The following is a 23305-nucleotide window of genomic DNA, read 5'->3' as shown; positions in this document are numbered from 1 at the left end:
ACTTAGTGTTCTATAACTTTAATGATTCTATATCTTGATGCAGTCAGTAGTGTAGTAGAGGTTCCTTAGAGCATTGCCAGTGTTTATTCATTATTTGTCAGGCAAGCATCAAGGTTTTGTTCTCCTAGAACCCATTTACTCTTTTTTTTTTTTTCTTCTTTTTATTTGTTTTTCCTTTTTTCCTCCTGATTTCAGCTGGATGAGTAGACTCTGCTTGTATGGGAGACTTGATTATACCTGTTATTGCTGTCTTCTGCTTGTTTATCATCAACTTATTTTAGCTAACAGATTGCTTTTAAATAGGAAGAATACAGAGTAGAGGAGAGAGGGGACATAAAGTACCAAACAAATAATGAAAAGGGAGAAATACTTTTCACTACAACCTCTCTTGAGCAATAGGTGCTTTCCCAGGGAAATGAACTCCCTATTTTATACCATTATGTGAGGAATGCCTTCTGGAAGCTTCAGGGAGGTATTTTAAGTGGTTGCTAAGGCAGCAGTTTGCCTCTTGTTGCTGTCCTTTCACTCTGGCCTCCCTTTGCATGGTACTGTGGGAATCCCACATGTAGGAGTAAATGAAAAACCTCCACTCAGTAAATCAGCCCCCCTCACTAATCCTTCCTGTTAAGCAAATCTGCCCACACATCGTGATAAATCCCAGATTAAAGTAATCATAAATGTTTTCTGTATTAGCTGCAGTGGGGTTTTTGACCATGCAGAGTTTCTTGGCTTCCTTTAGAATTTTTCAGTAACCCAGTTTTATTGTCCATAAAGATTATACAAAGGGCTTGTATGAATTAGAACTGGGTTATGATATATTTAGACACTGGGTTTATGTAATGGCCTTAGCTTCAGGACTGTGTGTCCCAAGCAATAATTTCTTAGCCATTGTGTAAGATTTCCCCAAAAGATGAAAAAGACCCATATGGTAGCTTCTCAAAACTCGATTTTTTTTTTCCTTTTAGTTCATCTGATGTTCCACTGATTACATGACTTGCAAAATGAATTAAAGCCACATTCTAAACAGCCAGCTTTGTGTGTGGTGCAGATGTTATTCGACTGGCAGCTTTCACAGGAAGAACACTGTGTACATGGCAGCGTGCTCTTAGGCTTCTGAACCCATTTGCCCTCTCTCTGCTGACTATGACAGAGATTTGGGATTTCCTCTTGGGAGGAGCAAGCCTGATACAACCTGTTGAAAAGCTGGTCCTGGTGTTTCAGCATTTCTGGTCATGTTTTTACATCTATACACATCACATCCTCTAAAAACTTGGGATATGCCTGAGCCTAATAAGCTAAACTTATATAAACATGGAAAGGAATATTGCAGGATTAAAAACATGATGAATGCATAAAGGCAGGATAAAATGCTAAGCTCGTTAAGATACTTGAAACATTCTCTTGAATTTTGAGAAATCATAACTAAGTGTTTTTCCAGTTTAATTTACTTAGTCTCGTCCTAATGATTTTCCCTTGTCGCATGTGCAGTATTATATCCATAAATGTGTAAATGTGCTCCACATTTGCACATTTATGGATATAATACAGCTCTCAAATGTTCACTTATATTGTCTTTCTGATTAAGACTTCAAAGTTTTTTTACATGAACTAAATTCCATAAATATTTTTTCCTGGAATCTGAATTTATGATATCCATTTTGCAGAAGATTAAGTATTGAAGGAACTTGCTCAAGATTAGATATCACACTTGAGCCATGACTAAACTTCAGGGGTTCTGCTCTTCACATGCACTGTTCACCTCCCAAGTCAGGAATGCTTCAATAATCCTCCATCTCCTCGCATAAAAATATTGCCCATGCATTAAATAACAAATGTGTGCAACCTTCCAATCATGAATGTGAAGTATAATAGAGGGATTTTCAAATCGGTCCATTTAAAATTTTAAAACAGTCTAATTTTATATATTTGGTAGGAACCGTAAAAACAATTCCAGTAATAATAGCTGTTGTCCTGGTATATATCAAAAAGATAAGCAAAATTTTCCTACTACAGAATTTAAAGTGATGAAACCCCTCCAAACACTCTCTTAGCACTCTAGGCTTAATCACTTAAACAAATAAATGTGTTTGGATTCATACTATGTTTCAGTTCTTGTTTCCTGGTTTGGCACAGAATCAGACATAGCAACGTTTATGTGTATTTTGGATTGCTAAACTGGATGGTGTAATGACTACTGTGCTCTGTATAACATGGAAGTGTTGTGGTGTTTGTTTTTTTTTAATGAAAATAAGAAGTAATAAGAATCTCATCTATTAAATATGATTTCTTGCCTTCAATTTTAATACTTCTCTAATTAATTCATATTCTGGAGATTAGCTGTCATTTATTAAGTGTTGGTATCTCCTGCAAAGTAGTTTTTCTTTTAGATGTTGTTGAACTTCTGACCATCACAGGAGCTATTTTTCCCCTTTCTGAACCAGGGTTTGTTTTTATCCTTTTTCCTCAAGTTGTTTTACAGTTGCATTCCTTATAGAATTATTTTCTCAAGTACCTGTGCAAAATTTGTATGATTAGTCTCCAAAAGATGGAAAAGCACAGAAAAAGAACAGATCCAGGGAACTGACTTTGAGCTTTATACAGCTTTTCATTGAAACTTATTGAGAATAATTCAGAATAATATTGAAACCATCAAATGCCTCTGAACAAACACTGATGTGATTGATCATCCCTAACACCTGAGATAGATTTCCTGCATCACCAAAATTCAGCTTTAGCAGTGAGAGCTGGCTTGAGACTCCTCACGAGTTAGAGCTGACCTGCAGGGCAATATTCAGTTTCTGCCATATTTTCTGCCATGAAAAGATGAATTATTTCTGGCTCCTCCATGCTCATGCTCTGCAGATGCTTAAATAGATGGGCTAGATTGCTTCTGCCCCTTATGGTGAAATTCTCAGATGAAAACTTCCACAGTTACACCTTCAGATCCTCGCATGGGAGTCTAGAAGAAAGGGACAGCTGTTTCTGTTCCTACACACCAACACTTCATCTCTTTGAGAAGCTGGTTTTGTCTGGACTTGTATTTGGTGCTGCACCGTGTAAGTGTTTTGGAGAGAAGCACAGTGAGAAAATGAAATAATCTGGCTGAAAGAAGCTTTGTTCCAGGTTGGGAAAACTACCTGTAGCAGATCAAGAGTAGGAAAAAAAGGCAAGGAGCTACAAAGATACAATTTGTAATGCATATAAAAAATGAGAGCAGAAATTCATTGAATGCTCTTTCATAAAATCATGGAGCAGAGTAGGTTGGAAGGGATCCTGAAAGATCATCTGATCCAATCATTCATGTGAAAAGGAGTCTGGATAAATTTATTTTGACCCTTGTCCAATCCCTTTTTGAAAATCTCCAGAGATGGAGATTCTACCACATTCTTGTGCAGGCAGTTCAACTGATTGATTATTCTCACTGTGAATTTTTTTTTTTTTATAGAATCATAGAAAATGCTGAGTTGCAAGAGACCCTGAAAAGAAAATTTATTTATCACCTTCTCAGTCTACAATTATATATATAGAATTTCTACTCATCCTAATGAAATTTCAAATGCAACAACTTTATAATCTGGAAAAACATAATCATCAGAATTAAATCCCTTTGAGATTGAGATAAATCTGTGGTTTTTTCTAATTTTTTTTTTTCTGTTGCCATATGTATGATAAGATGAGAGTACAATATTTTTAATTGGGAAGTCTATCCACAGCCACAAAATTGACAGATACAAAGAAAACTGTTATTTCAAAATAACATGTACCAAAGCAGCAGGAGCTGAAAACTTAGTCTAATGCTTTTATATAAGATTCATCTGAAGCTTCAGTAATCAGCTGTCCCTTATGCAGCCTGTCTTGGAAATTAATTTAGAATGTGTAGAAAATGTCAGAAGCAGATTTAACAAAATCATTGCCTTTTATGATTTGGTTTTTAAAAATTGTTTTGTGCCAAGGTCTTGAGAAAATCACTGCCTTTTATTATTTGGCTTTTAAAAAATTGCTTTGTGCCAAGGTCTTGACAAAATCTGTGGCCCGTGTGTAATATGGAAATAGCAGTAAGTGAACATTTCATTCAGTGTACAGCCCTGAGATTAGCTCAGGCTCAGTTATTACAGTGTTGATCTGTGTAGAAGTAGAATTTGAGACATTGCCATTTCATTTTACAGCTCTATTTTTAGAATAGTTCAATTTGCAGAGAGATTAAGAATTTTATTAGAAACCTTTACTAAATTTCTTTGTTACCCTACTTTTTTCAGAATCCCTTTTTGCATGATTATTTTCTCCGTAAGACATCTTATACCATGGGGAAATACACTGCTGCATTCATAACAATAGAAAAGCTCTTTGGTAAAAACCACAAAAAGCCCCCAAATCAAGCAAAACCACTGACACACAACCTCACACACAGACTCATGCAACCACGGAAGCTTTTATTTACTTTTATATTGCTTTTAGTTGCTTTTCTATTGCTCATGTCACTGTTAGGCTCCCGTAATGAACTTCTAGTGCAAGACACTCTTCCAAAAAGTGTCTGAACAATCTTTTAATGTGAACTTTTCTTTTAGTCTCAGTACTTAACTGACTTGGACTTTAGTCAGCATTTAAGGAGAGCTTACCAAACTCTTGAAAAAAATCTGTTCTGCCCACAAGAGTCTCCTTTTTGCCAAATTATGCCTTTACTGTTTTATCAATGCAGTGTGTCTTTCTGAAACAGAGTCCTATCATTCTGGAAGGGAGAAAACAAAACTTTTTGATTTTTTGGAAACTTGGCCTGCAGGTTTAATTTGCTGGAAGGGTGCTCAAAGTAACATGGAATTTGGCTTTATAAAGTGGCAGGCAGGGGAAGTGATGATGAATAGATCATATAATCTGTGATGCCTGCTGAGGAAGGGAGGAATTGGAGAAACTGTGCATTAAATTCATCAGCATACCAAAAGTACGAGTTGCTAGAGCCTGGATTATTATCTCTTGGCTCTATCTGATGCTCAGGCACACGTTCACATGCATGGTGGCTTTACAATTGCTCACAACTCCTGTCAGTGCTACCAGAAATCTCTCCTGACTTCCTGCAGCTCTTCTGCACCAGCAGCATTCCTGACCCAGCAGTGGGTGGGAATCGCTCAGCAAAAGCTTTGAAAGCTTTTTTAAGGAGGTAAATGCCTTCTTAAGTTTATCTGCATGAAGCCTGTAGTTCCAGATCACTGGAATTTCTGCTGTAAATGTGGTTTTAGCAGTGGATTAAGTCTCTCAAAAATAGATTATGTTCTGTACGCAGTCATCCAAAGGCTACGAGAATTTGTGTGGCATCGGCTAGAGCTAGGTTGGGATGTATATTTTGGCACTGAGACACTCAGGAGGAACATGAATAGCACATGTGCCAGAGCTGCTGATGCTTTAAAGCTCCAACACTGAGCAGGACAATAATGCTATTAAAAAGATGTATTTTCTGTAATCCTTAAATCCCTTCTTAAGCGAGGAGCTCCAAGTGAGGTAGCTATTCATGGCACTATAGGCATAGTGCTGAGTAGTGTAGTATTTTCTAAAATTAAGGTTAAATAAAAAGCCTGAACAAACTAAGAGACTGAGAAATGCTGATCTGGTAAAATGTGCCGACTCACATTTTGCTATGCATTTCAAATGACCTTCATCAGTTCAGGTGTTCCTAAGAGCAGAAGAGTCAATTCCTTTGTACTTTGCTGCCTGCTGTTACACTGTATTGCAGAGAAGTGTCATCTCTAGAATAATATTATTATTGATTATATTTGTAAAGAAAACCCCTCTACACTTAAGCCCGTGTTGCACTTTATACTCCACAGAGTCATAATTGAAAAGGCTCCTTTGGCTGGCAATTAACGCTCTGACAAATGAAAAAGAGAGAATGGCTGGGGAGGAAAGAGGTTCCTTATCATCCCTCTGCAGGAAAGGGAGCACCTGACACACAGAAAGGTGCCTCCAGTGCTAGAACTATATGTGTTGTTTGACCAGCCACTGTAAAATTTCTTCCTTATTTTATGTGCCTCTTCAAATTTAACATTCCTTTTTCTTTGATCGACTGGTGTTACAACTGCCTTCTTATCTGGGATTTTGTTCCTGAAATAAAAATGGCAGTTCCTGAATTTTAAATTGAATTGACAACAAGCCTGGATTTCCTTGCCATGGAAATGTAAATGAGAAATGCCAGTGTGAGCAGAAGATAAGGTCCATGTCTTCTTCTGTGAGAGTCCACAGCAAATGTTTCTCTGGCACCCACATTACTTGTGCATTGCTCATTATGGGGCTAGAGATGTTGGTAATATACAAGATAATCTTATCAAAAGATAAGAGTGTAATTAATTTCAAATGGCAGAGAGACCTCATCAGTATCATTTAGCACCAACTTTATGAAGTAACTGTAGTGCAATAATTAGTAACAACTCTCACCCAGCCCATGTGGTTTGTTCTGATAGGATGTTTTCCTGGCTGCCCTCAGCCAAGCTTTCTAGAACTGATAATAAGAATAATGGATTTAGGATTGGGTCATGCTTTCTCTCAAGTATTGTTGCAGTATGAACATGAGAGAGTCTTTTTTCCCCCTTATTTATATTTCTTAACTGTTTGAGTGCTTGAAGCTTATTTTCAAGGTGAACAGAAGTTCTGGACAGCTGAATTTAAAATATGTTATTGACTAGACTTGAATGGTGACTGGAGGTCCTTATTAATGAAATATCTATTAGTCACAGTGAAGGCACGTTCTTTCAAGCATTCATAAATGGCATTTTTGTGCAAAAAATTCTGTGCATTGACAGAAGCAAGGACACATGGGCTCAGGCAGAAATTGAGTAAAATCCTGGTACTGGTATGAAAAGTTTCACATTGTTTTGATGAATTAAGAATGTGCTGACAATGTTTTAATTTGCATTTAGCAAAAATTAAAATGCTGAGCTTTACTCATAGCAATTAGGGAGTCCTTCAGTTTTCCACACACATGTCCATAAACATAATTCTTTTTTATCCTGGATTCAGTTGTGCCAGATACTGAGCACTCTGCATCAAAATTTTAATAGCCTTAAATTGTATGCTTAGCATAAGACCTGGGAGTTGATTTATAAATCTTTGGTTTGTGCTGAGACTGGAAGAATCTGAATGAATTTGTCACCCGCGTGGATTTGGAAAATGTGTTGGAAATATACTTTATGCATTGCTGGAGTGGATTAAATGCATGTGCCCTGGTTCAAGGCAGCACAGAAGGCCAGGTCTGGGGAGGAAGCTCAGAGCCCTGTTTTGTCCCCTTTCAAACAAGGGCATTTGTGGTGATCAGAAATAAATGCAAAAAGCAGTTCTGTGATTTGTTTTTTGATTGAACATTTTAAAAAGTTCTGTGTTAGCACTCTTAGAACTGATGCAGTTGCAGTCCTGGACTAGCAAGCCAATGCTAGAAGGAATTCTTAATATTTTGGGGAAACATTTTGGTCTTGTCTCCCCAGAAAGAAACACCAATATTTTAATCTTTTTAAGAGATTACATAGATTTTCACAATTTTTTGAAGGTGGGAATACTTTTCATCCAGATATAATTTCCAGGTCAAAGTAGACATCCAGAATTGGAAAAGGACTTATACCTGGATGAGGAAGAGAAGGTTCAGGTGTCTGAGCCATTAGAACACAGACTGCACCACAGAGGTTTGTGCCCTAAAAGATGTTTCTCCACACATCACCTGTCTCCTTCAGGACAGATTTCACTCAGCCTCTTCTGTTGCATGCCTCTGCTTTGTAAAATGAGTAAAACACTTCACTAGACCAGCAGGGACAAGGCTGGCTCTGTAACTGGGGGGAAACTCATCAAAATAAACAGAGCAGAGAGCTGAAGACTCATCAGTGCTTTTCATTACCTGGCTGCCAAGCCAGTGTTTCCCCTTGGTTCAGGACCTATGTGAGGTAGAACAGCTCAGAAAAGAGACTGGCTGAAGGCTACTCACTGTGTAAAACCTGTCACTGACAGTGAACTGCCTAATTCAGAACGGATTTGTGAATCTACACCTTCCATCTCACAAGCAGAGTCTTCAATGCTGGTCCCAGAGCACACTCTAATAGAATGTCTCAGCTTTTTGCATAACCAAATAAGAAATAAACAAATAAGTTTTGTCTTCTGATCCTGCCGTGCAGCCAAATGAAAATATAATCAAATTTTTCACAGGCTGGGTTCTTGTTTTTTTGGTTGGTTTTTTTTTTTTTTTTTTTTTTGGTTTGTTTTTTGTTTTTTTTTTTTTTTTAGCACTAATTACATTTCCTTTTAAATTAACTGTGCCACAATCCCTGGAAACACTGAAAAAGTGCTCTGCTGTAGAAGATGTAGTCCTCAAACTGCAGCTCTGCCAGATTTGTTTTTGTTCTGCTTCCTGGGTTCTGTGAGCATCAATGCACCGAGCTGGGAGATCTTTGATAGAATTTGGCTGTTCTTTCTATGAAAGTGAGACAAAGGCTTGGTACACAGGGGGCCACTCCAACTTTATGTCTTCCATGGATTTCCCTGGCTTAAATTCTAGTTGACTCTCTAAGCTACTTTTCCATTTAATTTGAGCAATTGGCGCATCGCAGAAGAGGCTGAAGGTCTGGAATCTCAGATTTAATCTCTTCCCAAAGAACTCCTGTTTATGAAGCCTGAGAGCAATTGGAGGTGTCACAAGCTGTTAAGGATAATAATTAAGTTATCATAGAGCATTTAATACATTGGTTTGAAAAAGGAGCTCAGTGTCTGTGTCCCTGCTTCACAGACTGCGCTGAAGTGGTTTGGGAAGGGTTGCTCAGCAATCCAAGTCACGTCTCACTTCCAGTCAAGGGTTTTGCTTTGCTTTATATCACTTTCTTTTATGAGGCTGCAAAAGCATTTTGTTCTTTAAACAACTTCCCAAAGCTTTTTTATCTGTCTAGAAAATCAGATTAGAAGGTGCTCTTTAATGCGAGGTAGCTAATTGCGTTACATATATCTGGATATAGTGGTGGGAAATACATTTAGGAATTAACAGCAGTTTTCTCTCTTTCCAGAAAAATGTGTGTATTATAGACTTGAATGAAACATCCTAGCTGTACAGACTGAGCAAGAAATATACAAAATCCTTAAACTTTTACTTCTTTCAAGTGACTTTTATGCAAAAATTGTTGATTTCTATACAGCATCCCCTTCAGCAAGCAATGTTTCTCTCCCAGGCTAAAGTACTTGAGACATCATCTATCAAAGCTATTTTTTACCAGATTGGAGTAGTGGCTATTTTTTTTTCCAAATAAATAATGTTCACTCTGAAATAGTTTGACAACTGAACACTGAGCATAAATAACGTCTTTGTGGAAGTATTCCACACAAAGAACCCTGCATGGTTCTTTGTTGAGGTTTATTGTGGTTATATTCTCATCTGAAATGAGTGTGTTAGTTTTGTCACCTTGGAAGAACTGTTGGCACTCTGATCTCTCCATTACATGGAAGACAGAAACAAGAAATCCATGAGAGCTAGTGAGAGCCCTAAGTGTCTGTGCTCCATTTTTTTTTTTTTTTTCCAATATTGGATTTAATTCTCTGTAGCTGCTATTTTGGGTTGGCCAGAGCACTGCTCTGACTAATGCTGACTCTGTTCCCAGGGGGCTGCTAAGGGTCATCACAGCTGCTTATGAATCTGTTTTAAGGCTGCAGTGGGACAGCTCTGCCTCCTAATCCTTGGAACAGAGTTTTGGAAGTAAAATGTCTTCGTTTTCATTTCACAGTCATAAAATTTACTCTGTTTTCATCTGCTATTTCATGCTTCCTAATTTGAACTCTGCTTAGACCATAAAAACCCCTTTCATTTCATAGAAAAGCAAATCCATTTCTTTAGCTACTGCCTGAATATAATGAAAAACACCTGTATCCCAGAGATTAATGTGTTTGAATTGGTCAGCACAGAGTCTGACCTCAGTAAATTTATTCTAGATTTAACTTGATTAAATTATACATCTAAGTGGGCCAAAAGTCCTGGTTCTCTGAAATAAAATTTTCAGTCCTTCCCTGAATCCATAGACATAATTTCAAATACTCTGAATCTGCTGTGTAGACTGGACACCAGACAGTGGGAATGCAGTTAAGCCTTTTGTCATTCAAGGCACAGAGTGACTCGTTGCTTTTGTACAAAACAACACAGAGTCCCTTTGCACAATTTCCTGGTGCTGGTGCCCCTGGTGCTGAGTAATTTGTGTGCTCTGTTGCTCCTGCCAGGGTACTCTTTTTGGCAAGAGCCAGCTGGGGCACTTTGGGTCTTTGTGTGCCAAGGTGTGAAAAGCAAGTTCAGTGCTCAAAATAATTCCCAGGTTCTGGTGAGCATTGTTGGAGAGCACTGCATGTGTGAAGGAGCTAGAGTATTTGAAGGGATTTCAAAAAATGGTAGATTTTTTAAGGATGTTGTCCTTCCCCTGCTGGAAATTAGTGCTTGCAAATTGCTTTTTTAATATGAAAGAAAAGAATTTTCCTTAGTCAAAATAACTACTTAAAGAAAATTACTGATAGAACCCAGCATGGTTTATAGCTATGAGAATAATGACAGCTTTCTGTGCCTGGTATAATTTCTCTGTTAGAGATGATAAAAATAATGTTATCTGTGAAAAGCTGGACTATCTGCCAACCACCCCCCCCCCCGAGTAATACAATCTGATAAAGTCAATTTACCAGACTGTTTTCATAGAGATGTTATAGTTGTAGTCAAGGAGGAAACTTCATGGGAAACAAAGATGAAACTTTGGACCTTCAATCCCCTCTTAGTGACTACTTAGATGAAAACTGCCTCAACTCACAACAGTCTGTGCTCATTCATCTCTTGAGTTTTACTGACAGCATCAACTTAATTGGCTAATTTTGTTTTACAAGCATAAATCTTCAGTGCAAGCTTTATAATTCAGCACTTTAGAACTTTAAGTTAACTAAGAGTGGTTCTGAAGCAAGAAAAATATACAGTATGGCATTTTACATTTACTAAATACTGTCAAGCTACTGTCACCTCTTTCTGGCAATACGCATCATCTCTTTACTCTTTTGATACACATTAAGGAAAGAAGAAATAACTATTTTGTTAAGCTTCCCATAGCCAGGCTTGGGCAGGAGAAGGTGTTTGGTGTGAAAGCAAGTGGTGTGTAGGGCTGTATCTTTACTGCATTTCAGGCTTCTCTCATCCTGAACTGCTTTATTTCTCAATTTGTTTGAGTTACACCTTGAAACAGACCCTGCAGCAGCCCTGCAGACCCTGCCTGCCCTGCAGGAATAAAAGAGCTCAGGTTTGTTTGGACTGAAGAGCAAAACACAGGAGATTCTTGATAGCAATTTTTTTTTCCTCAGTAATGATTACAGAATGAAGTTTGATTTCTAAATGCAACTTTGTGTGAGATCTATGTAAAGTTTGTGCTAGAAGTTATCAGAACATAGTGACAATCTACAAATGTGTTTTAGCAATGCCTGTCTTCAATAAATATGCACTTTTCTCACTGCTTCAGAGTAACCCTAACCCTTATCAGACCCTAACCCTTGTCAAATCCTAGCTCTAATCCTTATCAGGCAGCCTCAGCCTTGTGGTGCATTGCTAAGGATGGCCAGAGAGCCCAGCAGTGCTCAGGGGTTCTGTACAGCCTTGAGCCATGTCTGCACCAAGACTGGTCGCTGACACTGCATAAAACATCCCAATTCTGACTCTTCTGATCCTGAGCACAGCCTCTGAGAGAAGTGCTGTGTCCTTTAGTCAGAGAATGTGGTTATGTGAAGCAGATCTTCGAGGTAGGGCTTTTAAACTGACTTTGTACATCATCAATTTTACGTTCCCCATAATAAGCTCTGTTCTAGATTAGTCCCTAAAGGCCAAATATTATTGCTGTTACATAGACCCAATGTTCTTTTTATAACTGGAAAGTCTCCTCAAGGAGAAGACAGTTTTGCAACATTCATATTAGCTCTTCCAAAGAAGAAATCTGCCCACAAAAATGCTTATCTTGTGACTTTTTAGCTGTGTTATTTTTTTCTTTTTTTCCTGTAATTCTATTGTTCCACTAGAATGCAGCTGTTTCAGCGAGTGGAAAGTGATGATGTGTCCACAGAACAAGGAATGGTGCTGCAGGTCCTAGCCAGTGGTTCCAACTGAGGGAGTGGACACAAGCCAGTAGAGGATTTATGTAACTTCATCTCCTTTTGTGCTCAGTACTAATCCTTTTCTTTGTGATATATGGTATTTTGACATTTTTTAACATTTTCTTTCAATACTGATATGAATTTAAGGATAGAGTGTAGAACTGCCTGGTTTATTTGATAATAGTTTACAGAAACCAGAAACATCAAGCTTTGTCAGTCAGCATTATATGTTCCAATTCTGAGAAAACCAATTTCTCCTTCCAGTCCTGCTTTTCAGGAACACCCAAAACTTGATCTCAGCTCATCAGTTTTTGGAATAAGTAAAGAATGCCTGGAGCTGGTAAATTTTCCCGTGTAATATCCTTACTTTCATGTTTGTAGATTTACCCAAGTTCAGCCAATTTCTTCTTGTTGTGACACTCATTTGAATCCCAGTTAACTCCAAAAATCTTGTGCAGGATTTATGCTAGTTTTCTGAAGGAATAAATTGGTCCAATAATACCACAATCATAATGGGAAAAAAAAAAACCAAACAAAAAGACCCAAACCAAACCAAACAAACAAAAAATACCCCCAACAACAACAAAAAACCCATCAAAACACCAAAACAAATAAAAACCAAAAACAACCCCAAACAAACAAAAAAACCCCACCACACCCAAACCTAACTAGAATATTAAAATCTAATGTAATTGAATTTGTGGATTCAAAGGATAAGTCACAGAGATCCCTCCCTCTGAGGGTTCAGATTCTTTGGCCAAGTGTTAATTTTTTGGTTTTAGGATTTTTGTCCAACATGTGGGTAATTTGCTGGCCCATTCTTGAAAATGTAAGGCTTCCCATTGCAGATAACCTGGGGTTTAGAAGCTGTAATTTTGCAAATGCTGTGTTTTAATCTGTGTGCCTTTTCCCTGCCAAATCTTTCCTTCACGCCTATGTGGTCTGACTTGATTCCAGAAAAAAAATCAGGATTGTATTACAGGTCTCTTTTTTCCCCCAAAGTTGGCCAGGATAGTATTGCTTTTCTCCTACGTGGGAGTGTAGTAATATCATCCACCACCCTAAAATATCATGTCATTTGTAATCCTGGAGTATAAATCAGGATTCCCTTCTTATCACTCCTAAGAAACTTTTTATAAATAATTGAACCTCCATGGATACAGAAACAACTGCCCCCATCTTTTTAACAAATATATTTAAAATGTTTTATCTGAAATTATAGAATTTTGAAAATTCTTGTTTTTATTATATATCACAAAATTTCTTTAATCATCTCAAATCAAGTGGCATTTGAGCCTTTCCAACTAATTTAGGAGTCCTGTACTGTGTTCTGTCAACATTAGGAGCCTTTACTGAGAAAGCTTCTGTCCAATCTTTCTTCAAAGGAATGCTTTTTGGAGGACCTTATGATTTTATGCTCAGTGTTTTCCAGTAGACACTCATTGCATAAGCCTTCTGCTTTGATGGTTAGTGATGCAGGAAATCGTGATGTAGCCTTGGGGCTCAACCACTTCCTGTTCTTCCAGCACCACGTTCTAAAATGCAAACAGAACTTTCCAATTAGTTTATTATAGAAATACTTGAGAAAACTCTTTACTTGCTAATTTGCAGGAATTAGATATGCAATAGAAGTGCAAAAAAACATTTCTGTGTTCATTTGCTGCCACTGGAACAAGGATGTGCTTCAATGTAATGGCTGTCTCAAATCCAAACACATATTTCAGCTTCTGCTTTCACAGGCAAGTCATAAATTTGGCTTGCAATAACTACTCACAACTCCTTCCTTTGGTTGTTGGATTTGATTTTGAAGTTCCTTGTGATTCCATTCACTGCTGGAGAAAAAGCAGGATGGATTCAACTGGAATAAGGATTTACTTAATATGCAAATGCACATAGGTAGGTCTACAATGATGACTGCTGGATGGATGAATGACCTTTAACTGAAATGATGAATGATCTTTAATTAAAAATAGTGATTTTATACTTGGAGAGCACCAATTCATTTCAGTTGGGCTTCTCAAGAAATATTTGTTAGTGGAGTGTGTGCCAAGCAAGAGCTCAACTAGATTGGGAACAAGTTTCATTGGTCATTGTGGAATAGCCTCTATCTGATCAATCCTATTCATACTTACATGTAATTACATAATCTTGACCTGGGTTTAACATATTCTTGAAGTTTTTATCCAAGACTTTGCATCTGGCAAGGGAGCCAATGTAATTTGTACAGTAATTTGTAATATTTCCATTTTTTTAGAAAAGTCATCCTTTTTAAGAATATTCTGATAACCTCCTAAGAGCCTTTTCAATGGGAATTATCATGCTTTTGTATAACGTGCAATGGTGTTTTATTGTGCATGAGATGGTATAAAATCACTCATTCTTCTCTCAGAGCTGCCACCAAAATTGGGTTTTGATTGTGAATGAATTGCTGTGTGATAGGGATAAAAGGTCAATTGATAAGGTTCTGGAATAATTGAGACAACCTTTCTGAGAGATGAGTAGGCAGTTTTATTTCTTTATTTCACTGATGCAGGAATGAGGCAGATGGAATAAGTACAGTTGGTGGCTGAAACAGAATTGTTGGTCAGGGATTTCTTGGTACTCAACTTACACACATTAATTGCATCCAGCAGAAGTAGAAACTCTGCAGTCAGCTTAAGCCTCCACTGGATCCCACACTTCCCACTGCTTCCTGTTAATTAAAACCCAGCAAATGTGCACATTGTGTTTGCTTACACAGATCCTACAAAGCGTTACAAAACTTGAGGCATATTAATGGCTTTAAATTTAAAACTCATTAGCCACTGCCCTATTGACCAGCTAAAGAGAGTTGCTCAGCACTCCTCTGGGCCAGCACCACTTCATTCTGCCCTGGAAATACAGAAATGTTTGTTGGCTTGGCTAAAAATGTTTGGGAATGCTGGTGGTATCCCTGGGTGGGATAGCGAGGATGCCCACTCACTAAAGCAGATCTGGCCCAATTAAAGACATTGCCTCTCTTTTTTTTAGACTGCAAAGGAGTATTTTTTTTGTCAAAACACTTACTTCATCTTATGTTTACTGCCAGAAGATTGGACTATTTTTTAATTGGTAAAAGTGTATATTTGTGTGCGTGTTGTTAGAACCAGGGTTCTGAAAAAGCCCCTTCAAAGCTGAGTCTTGCTATAAATTGATAAAAAAAATTGATAAATACAGTTTTTGGTTTTGGTTTTGTTTTAATGTTGACCCAATGTTGTGTGAATTGTGGTTTCATCAAATGAAACAGGACCACTGAGCATTTTGAAGAGAAATTTTGCAATATCAGAGCATTGCTTTTTTCCAGATAAAGCGTTACAGTCTCCAGTGAAATTTCTTTGAGATCTGATGAACAGAAGGCTTAATGTACAATCCACGAAACACTATTTTGACATGACACCTTTAAGGAAAAACCTTGGAACACCAGTTCCAAATCTGCCTCTCTAGCTTTTGACTTGTGTCATTTAAACTATTCTGTTAACCATCAATCAATCAAAAAAGCAAAATTAGCTGCAGTTTGGACTAAATAATGGAATCTCAATCATCTGAAATTATGAATATTTTATTGTTTGCAGTTCAATAATATTTACAGGAACCTCCAGTAATCAAGATCCACAAAAAAAAAGGTTATTTCCAGAGATGCTTCAAAAGATCTGAATTCTCTTTACACAGAACTGACTTGTTCTTCTGTCTTTATTTTGTGAGCTCTTGGTTTTCAATTCAATCTGCATGTTCTACATAAATTCACTGAAGTAGTGCTGAGCTGAGCAGAGAGAATTATAAATATTCCACTCAAAGAAAACACGAACTGACAAAACACACATGAAAGGTGATGGCCAAGCATGTCCTTATCTTTTTCCTTTCCTCTCTTTATGTTTCCCTAGATCATAGATGAAGAAGAAACCCAGTTCATGAGCAATTGTCCCGTTGCTGTGACTGAGAGCACACCCAGAAGGAGGACACGCATCCAGGTGTTTTGGACTGCTCCTCCCACTGGGACAGGCTGTGTCATCCTGAAGTGAGTATTTTAAGGCATATTAAAGTAAAATTCAGTTAATAAGTTGAATATTTATTGGAACCAATGGAGTTCTTGGTTCTTTTTTCTCCTTGGACATGTTTGACCAAGTCTAGTTCTACTTGCAGAGTGAAATGTTAGCAATTTAAAGCTTCAATATTCAAAAGGAACGCAAGCCTTCAATAACCATTGAGTTAATTGAGCTTGTAAGCCTTTAGTTTCACATGAAAAAAAAATCTAAAAATTCTTATTTTTTAAGGTCAAAATTGCATTCCTCTGGTGGGTAAAACACATACTCTTAGTTGAGATGGATAATAGAAACATTCTGCAAAGTCACCATTGTCTGGCAGATCTTTATCAGAAAAAACAGATCTATTTGTTTAGAGGTGAAGGCTTTCATTTTAGACCTAGTGATCACTCACTGATATTTTACTATTATTACACACTCTCATGTGACATCATGCTTTTCAAGCAGTAAATAAAGATAACTCTATGTATCTTCACTTTGATTTAGGGTCACTCATTGGTCTGTAGAACTAAGAAGTGCCAGAGAAATGCTGTCCTGTCTCTTAAGACTTTGTTAGCTGTATTTAATTGGACAGATTGGTCAAATATTCATGGACAACTGGGATTTCTTTGCTTGCTTTGAATCCATGTCTGGGAGAAGCCTGAAAAATTGCTAAGACGTGCCCTGAAGCAGACCAAAGTATTTCAAAGAGGCTTTTCAGTGCTGGGGATAGTGACTTTTGGGCTTTTAAGGAAATGCTATCGCAAAGGTTGTGCTGAAGATAGTTCAGACCAATTCAGGAAAATGTTTTATTAAAATTGCAATTGATTTCTAGACAGGTTGAGAAATTGCCACCATCAAAAATAGTCTGTGGCTGCTTTCCTTTTACCCTGTGCTTCACTTCTCCTCCTGCTGATGGGCACCAGACAGACACTGTCCTCTTCCACCTCTCTGAGGGTTGTCCAGTCTCAGCTCTGGCTGCAGAACAGACTCAAATCTTTGGCAGGTTGCTTTTACTTGCTGCTTCTTAGTTTCAGCATGATAATATTAAGAATTCCCTGGTTTAGTGTGTACTAAAGCAGCTCAAGAATATGCTGACAGTCTTTTCTTAAGCTTGGTACAAACAAGTGTACATTAGGCTGTAATAAAACTTGGAAATAAGTTTCGTTTATAGATTGAATTTTTTGAGTGTTCTTTTGGCAATCCAGAAGATTCCTTGAATGTTGCTGAGCTTTTAATCAGTAAAGCTCTTTGGTCTTCCCCCCAGGACTGACCCCCTCTTAGCTGTATAACCAATATTGCTTGAGGCACTTGCTATTTAAAGAAATTCATAATAAGGTGATAATGCTTTATATAGCTTTTTAAGGAGAAAAGATTTAAACTTTAATCCAGTAATAATATTCAACAACACAAGTTGATGGATTTAATTTTTTTTTCATTACTGTCCTAAGTAGAATTGCCATCACAAAAAAAATTAAGATCTATATTTTTCTCACTGAAACTTAAAACAACTGTGGCTGAAGTCAGTTCAGGTCTTGTCAGAGAAGGAATGCAGTAAAGTACCACCAACTGCAGGGTCTTGATAAGTGTTTCCTCTCTCTCCTCGCTGCTAGTCAGGCCATGCTGGATGTTCAACATTGAGGTTTTTCTGTGAAGTACTCAAATTCTTGCAGAAAAGTCAAGAGGGGTACAAAATGTAACAGTCAGAACTGCAGTTCTGATGTTCTACACATGAAAATATGAAATTGCCACTGCCTCAAAGAGTGTGTAGAGGGAGCCAGTTGCTTACAACCTTCTCAGGCTGCTGGATGTGCATCAGTAGTGCCAGCAAAGCACCAAAGTGCTAATGAAGAGCTAGATTAGCTCCCATAGCCTGTTTGGGAAAAACAAAACAGCAGCTTGGAAATGCAGGTTCCAGGGAAAGGAAAAATTTTGGTGTTTATGACCACCTCTTTCCAGAATGCTGTGGGTTTCTTTGGTGTGTGTGCGCTGCTGAAAAGTGGAAGGAAGTTGTTAAATACCTCTCAGGAGAAATGAAATGAGAAATAGGAGCTTCCTCCCAATGAATGCTTTGTTGACCTCGGAAGATAAGGAACAGCTCCATGCCCAGGACTGTTTAAAGAAAGACTGACCATTATTAAGAGCTGCTGATGCCAAAAATTAACCTCATAATGTGACATTTGTTTGTGCTGCAGTGCAGCCCTCCACAGGCCCATGCATAGCAATCACTCCTGGCATTAACAACATTTACATTTTCTCTTTTGCATGTAAAGATTTGGTGGCATCTGAGTTAGAGTTTGTAGTTAGCCTTCTTCACAAACCTTCTTTATGGTCCTCTCCCTTAGAATAGAATGGAAATTTTGGAAATTATTTGGAAATAATTATTGGAACATCAGCAGTAGAATTAATTATTTCATAATTATTCTAGATGATAAAAGAAAAAATCTAAAAGCAAATATTGTTTTTAAGAGTTAAGTCCAAACTCATAATGGAAAAATTCTGAAACCTTGAACTCTATGGGAAACAAATCCTCTGTATTTTTCTATCTTCTGTAAGTGATGGAAGGGAAAATATTTTTTAAATTGTCAACACATATCTGTTTCAATCCTTGCACACTATGATAACTTTGTTTTAGAATTTCCAAAACAGAATGGCAGCATTTTGGAGCCTGCTCTGGATCACGAGGATTTACTTTTTCCCTGTGCCCTGATCTGCTGACTTCAATATATCGAAAAGTTAAAAGTAGTCACAAGTTAGAAGTAACTGATCCATAAAAACTTATTACAGTTGAAGTGACAAATAATGCAAATATTTTTGTAGCAGTATAAGTAAGTAGAGAGTCTTCCAGGAAGCTTTTCCTGAACTAGTAGTGGGGTTTGGGAACATCTATTTTTCTGCAGCTTGTGGAGTCTGGTAGCCTTGGTAGAAAGACTTGCTCAGATTTGGGTGGCACCTTCCCAACACTTTCTAGGCATGGTGCATGTGGTCAGCGTGGCTGTGACAAGCACAAAATGACACAGACAAATGGAATCTGTAGCACTAGGGTTCAGTAAAGGATCCTAACTCATTTGACATGTGTGCACCTTTGTGTAATGCTAAATTTCTGGGTGACTGCAAAATTCAAAGTTTAGGGGAAAAAACATATTTGAATTTGACTTATTGTCACTACCTTGCTTTCTAAAACATCTCTCTCTGAGTAAAGACTTAGAATTGTGAGGAGAAAAAAGAAGAAAATGGATTGACATATGATGTTGTACTGTAATTGTTTAGTTGAGAATAATTAATGTATTTTCTTCATTGCCAACAAGAGATGTCAGTGAAATATCCTAAAGGTTTGAATCCTTTGGACTCTGCTGAAACTGCCAGCACTAAATGTGCTTCTGTGAGGCAAACAATGGCTGAGGCTCCTTTTATCCACACACTTAGGTCTGTGCTTAAGCCTCATTGAAGAGAAAAGACTTTTATTTTACACACTGTTGGGAGATCCTCAATCTTTAAGCTCTCTTTCCTTTTTGTCTATTTCGACCTTCCAAGTTGTCATGCTATGCACAATCTACTTGTTTCCATGTTCACAGTGCAACTTTCCATGTTTACAGTGCAACCTCTTTCCATATTTTCTTTCCTTTGTTTCTTGTGATTGATTACACACCAACGCGTCCCACGTCAAGATGGCAGGGCCAGGTCATTCCTTCATCTTCTGAGAAAAGTTCCTCTTTTAAACTTCTTACCAGGTTTCTGAGCTCTTCAGAATGCATTTGCTGTCTAGGATTTCCGAAAACCTACTGTTAAAACTTTCTTGAGAAAAGTTTATATTTATTTCTGCAATGTGCAGAAATACAGACAATAATTAAATAAACAATAGAGGAGGGGTAGAGCCTGGTGGTGTTTGTATCATCGCAAGAAGTAGAAGTAGACAAAGAGAAGTAGAGAAATTTTCAGGGTTTTGAACGCTTCTGTTTTAATATTTTCTTGAAGTGAGTGAAAACTGTTTTAAGAAACAATTTTTTTCTTCATATAAATTTTCATGCTTGGTTTAGCATGTTCTACTTTTAATAAAAAGTAGAAGAGTATTCATGCATATTTTTTTAATCTGACAGGTAATATTCAGAGGCTGTGCTTAATTCTGTAAAAAAATCTTCCAAGTAATGGAAATTTATCTTGTTAAACAAGGGAAGTATAAAGTATGGATTTCAAATAGTGATTTGTCCCATTGACCAAAAAAAAAAGGACAATAAATATTTATTGAAAGCTTCTTAACAGTGATGGAAAATCACCTCTTTTAGGTTGCTTTGCTAGATTCAGCTGGTTCATTGTTTTCCTCGAGGCAGTCTCAGCTGAGTGTGGTACTGAGCAGGTAGATAAAGGTCTGAGCCGGGTAATTGGTGGGAAATACAGAACAAACAGTTTTCTGCAAGTCCTTTAGAATTCTGTGACAGAACACAAGAGTGAAGAAAATTTGGTCAAGTTCTTAGCTTGTCACACATTAAAATTTTATGGTAGGGAGGACCTTGTTCATATCCAAACTGAGTAAATCTGTCAGCTGGTGTAGATCTCATGAAGAGTCAAGTATTATGAGATGGTAATTATCTTCTCCTCCTTTAGCATTTGCTACTGAGGCTGAGTTTAATAGTTAAGTGCAGTAAATGATGGCCACATGCAGATAAGTTATATTCAATTTACCATTTAGGGAAGAAACCACAGTTTGCAATTGGCTCTTGAACTAATTGGCCTCTCAGACAACTCACGTGACTTGGATGGTAAATGCAGCAAAAGTTCCTGCAGACAAGTTATTTATTTCTGCCATACATATCATGCTTAAACAACCAACAAATTAAAAGCTGCTCTCTGTAAATACTGCCTATTACCATTAGCACTTGCAGAAATGCACTGGGTTCATCGTAGTGTCTCTGCTGTTTGTTTCTGGAAATGTGTTCTGAGCCATCTCTAGGGAAATGTTTTATAGTTCTTGAGGAAAAGTGTGGAACTTCTTGTTTTCCTGAACATGGAATTATTGTCATGATTTTAATTACACTGGCTCTTGTTTGCATGTAATGAGAGAGCAGAGGAATTTTAAAGAATTGCAGCCTTCTGAATAAAAACTGTGGCATATTTACTGTATATCAAGCAAAATCTTTTGGATAGTTGTGCTACTGGAGGAAAGCTGTCATATCCATGAGGACAAATTCAATTCCAGTACATGTATCTGGGCCTTGGATATAATATTCAGTTTCCAGGCTCCTTGTGGGTTCTGGCCATTCTCCTCCTCTCAAGCTTCAAAGCACTGAGGGTGAATGAACTCCAGTTTTTGAACATTTACCTTTTGGTTTCTTGTAATTTCAAGCATTCTATTCATTCAGGTCACTTGGCCTGTCACTCCGAGTAAACACTGTGCTGAAATGTGTTGGAGGAGAGACTAAAAAAAGAACCAAATGTCATAAAACCTCAGGAGTTCATAACTGCATCTGCATCCTGAAACTGTCTTGCTGTGCAGCCAAATCTCTTCTCTACACTCAAAAACTCAGGATGAGATCCCTGGGCCAGAAACAGAGCATGAGGCACCTGGATAACAAGGCCCAAAATTCACAAGAACAGCTTTGTGGTGTGTAAATTAATATGTGATCAAATCATTAACCCTGTGTTAAGAGTTTAAGAGGAAGGCTAAACTGAGGTGCTCAGAATAAAAGTGTTATTTCAGAATTAATCTCTCTTACTGAAAGTGTTGCTATGATGATTCCCACAAAATCCACGAAATATTGCATAAATTTGCCTCTAACAGAAAGAAGTTCCAGTTGCCAGACTGTTTTACATGGGTAGAAGCTGAAGTGCTTCTGAAACTGTTATCAGTCATATAAAAATGTCTGATAGATGACCACAGAGTTGAATTTAAAAACAATAAAGAATATATATATATATATATGTAGGCATATGTGTGTGTATGTGTGTGCAGTTACATCTGAAAAATTTGTTTGCAACTCTTCATGCTTGTCCTAAATCCCTCATCAGTATCCATGAGCTGGCACAGGGAAGAGAAATTGGGCATGGCTTGAGTTTATTCATGCTACTTGACTAAAGTGATGAAGTTCTGGGTTGGAATCCAAAGTGCAAGGAACTCAAGGAACTCTCAGAACTTTGGGCCTCAAAGTCAAAGCTTAGAATTAAACCCAGGATTTGATTTGAGACCTTGGAAAAGGCTCCCAAACTGAGGTGCTAGTAGTGAGAATGTGGATTTATAGTTTAAAGAAGAGATACGATAAGCTAAGTAAAGGAAAGTTTAGGAAAGATAGAGAAATAAAAGTAGTTACAGAGGTAAACAAGGAGTTTAGAATGCAGCACTGTGAGTTTGTGTGCCATAACACGATTGGCTAAGAGAGCTTACACTGTACCATGGGTCTGTAAGGTGAAATATTGAAGGATTGGGTCAAAACCATAAATATTCTTGTTGGCAGTATTTTATTAGTCAATAAATCCTTAAAATGTCTTGTAACTAGGGGTCTTGTGACCTTCTGAACCATGTATGAGATGTGAGCCAAACTCATCCTCCCTGCCTGTGTAGAAGATAAGAAAATAAACCCCATCATCTAAAAACATAATCTAAAAACATCATCTAACTAATTCAAAACTCCTTCCAAAACCCCCATAGTCCTCTAAGTAGATTCTCTGATGTTTTCATCACTAAAACATTTCTTTCTCTTTGCTAGGGCCTACTTACACAAATACATAGTTTTTTTCTTGATTTGTTGGGATACTTTTTTTGAAGCAGAAGAGTACAACTGGCACACAGCTGGCAAGCTGTGCGAAATTCCCTATAAAATTGTGCCTCTACATTTTTCAAATGTAAAAACCAGCAACACAGAAACCCTGCTTGTTTGAATCAGGTATTAAATTTGTTATTCTGCCTTTTCCATTCATCCTGTCAGGTTGTGCAGACACTTCATGTCAACAGTTTTACCTGTTTATTAGAGTACCAACAGTGGAGCAATTGAGCACAGCTGTAAAGCATTTACTGACAGCTTGCCATTATGAGTTAATACAACAGCCAAGGAAAAAGAGAAACCAACCTGCCCTCCTTGCCTAGAAAGAGCTCTGTTCATGGAACAATAGAAGATACAAGTTTTCATGTTATAAATAACTTTATTATTTTTCCTAGTAGAATCAATGAG

At 37.5% G+C, this 23305-nt stretch overlaps 1 protein-coding gene across 1 annotated transcript in view; it reads left to right on the top strand.

Annotated features, from left to right (window-relative positions):
• SPON1 (spondin 1) overlaps window positions 1-23305 on the top strand; it is a 189959-nt gene that overhangs the window by 19412 nt on the left and 147242 nt on the right. The window contains exon 3 of the mRNA XM_021527583.2: window positions 16008-16141. Within this exon, the coding sequence (XP_021383258.1) occupies window positions 16008-16141 (134 nt within the window). The remainder of the gene's footprint in view (window positions 1-16007; window positions 16142-23305) is intronic.

The sequence above is a fragment of the Lonchura striata genome, chromosome 6 (genome assembly GCF_046129695.1).
Source record: "Lonchura striata isolate bLonStr1 chromosome 6, bLonStr1.mat, whole genome shotgun sequence".
Taxonomy (NCBI): Eukaryota; Metazoa; Chordata; class Aves; order Passeriformes; family Estrildidae; genus Lonchura; species Lonchura striata.
This window is presented reverse-complemented; position numbering and strand designations above follow the sequence as displayed.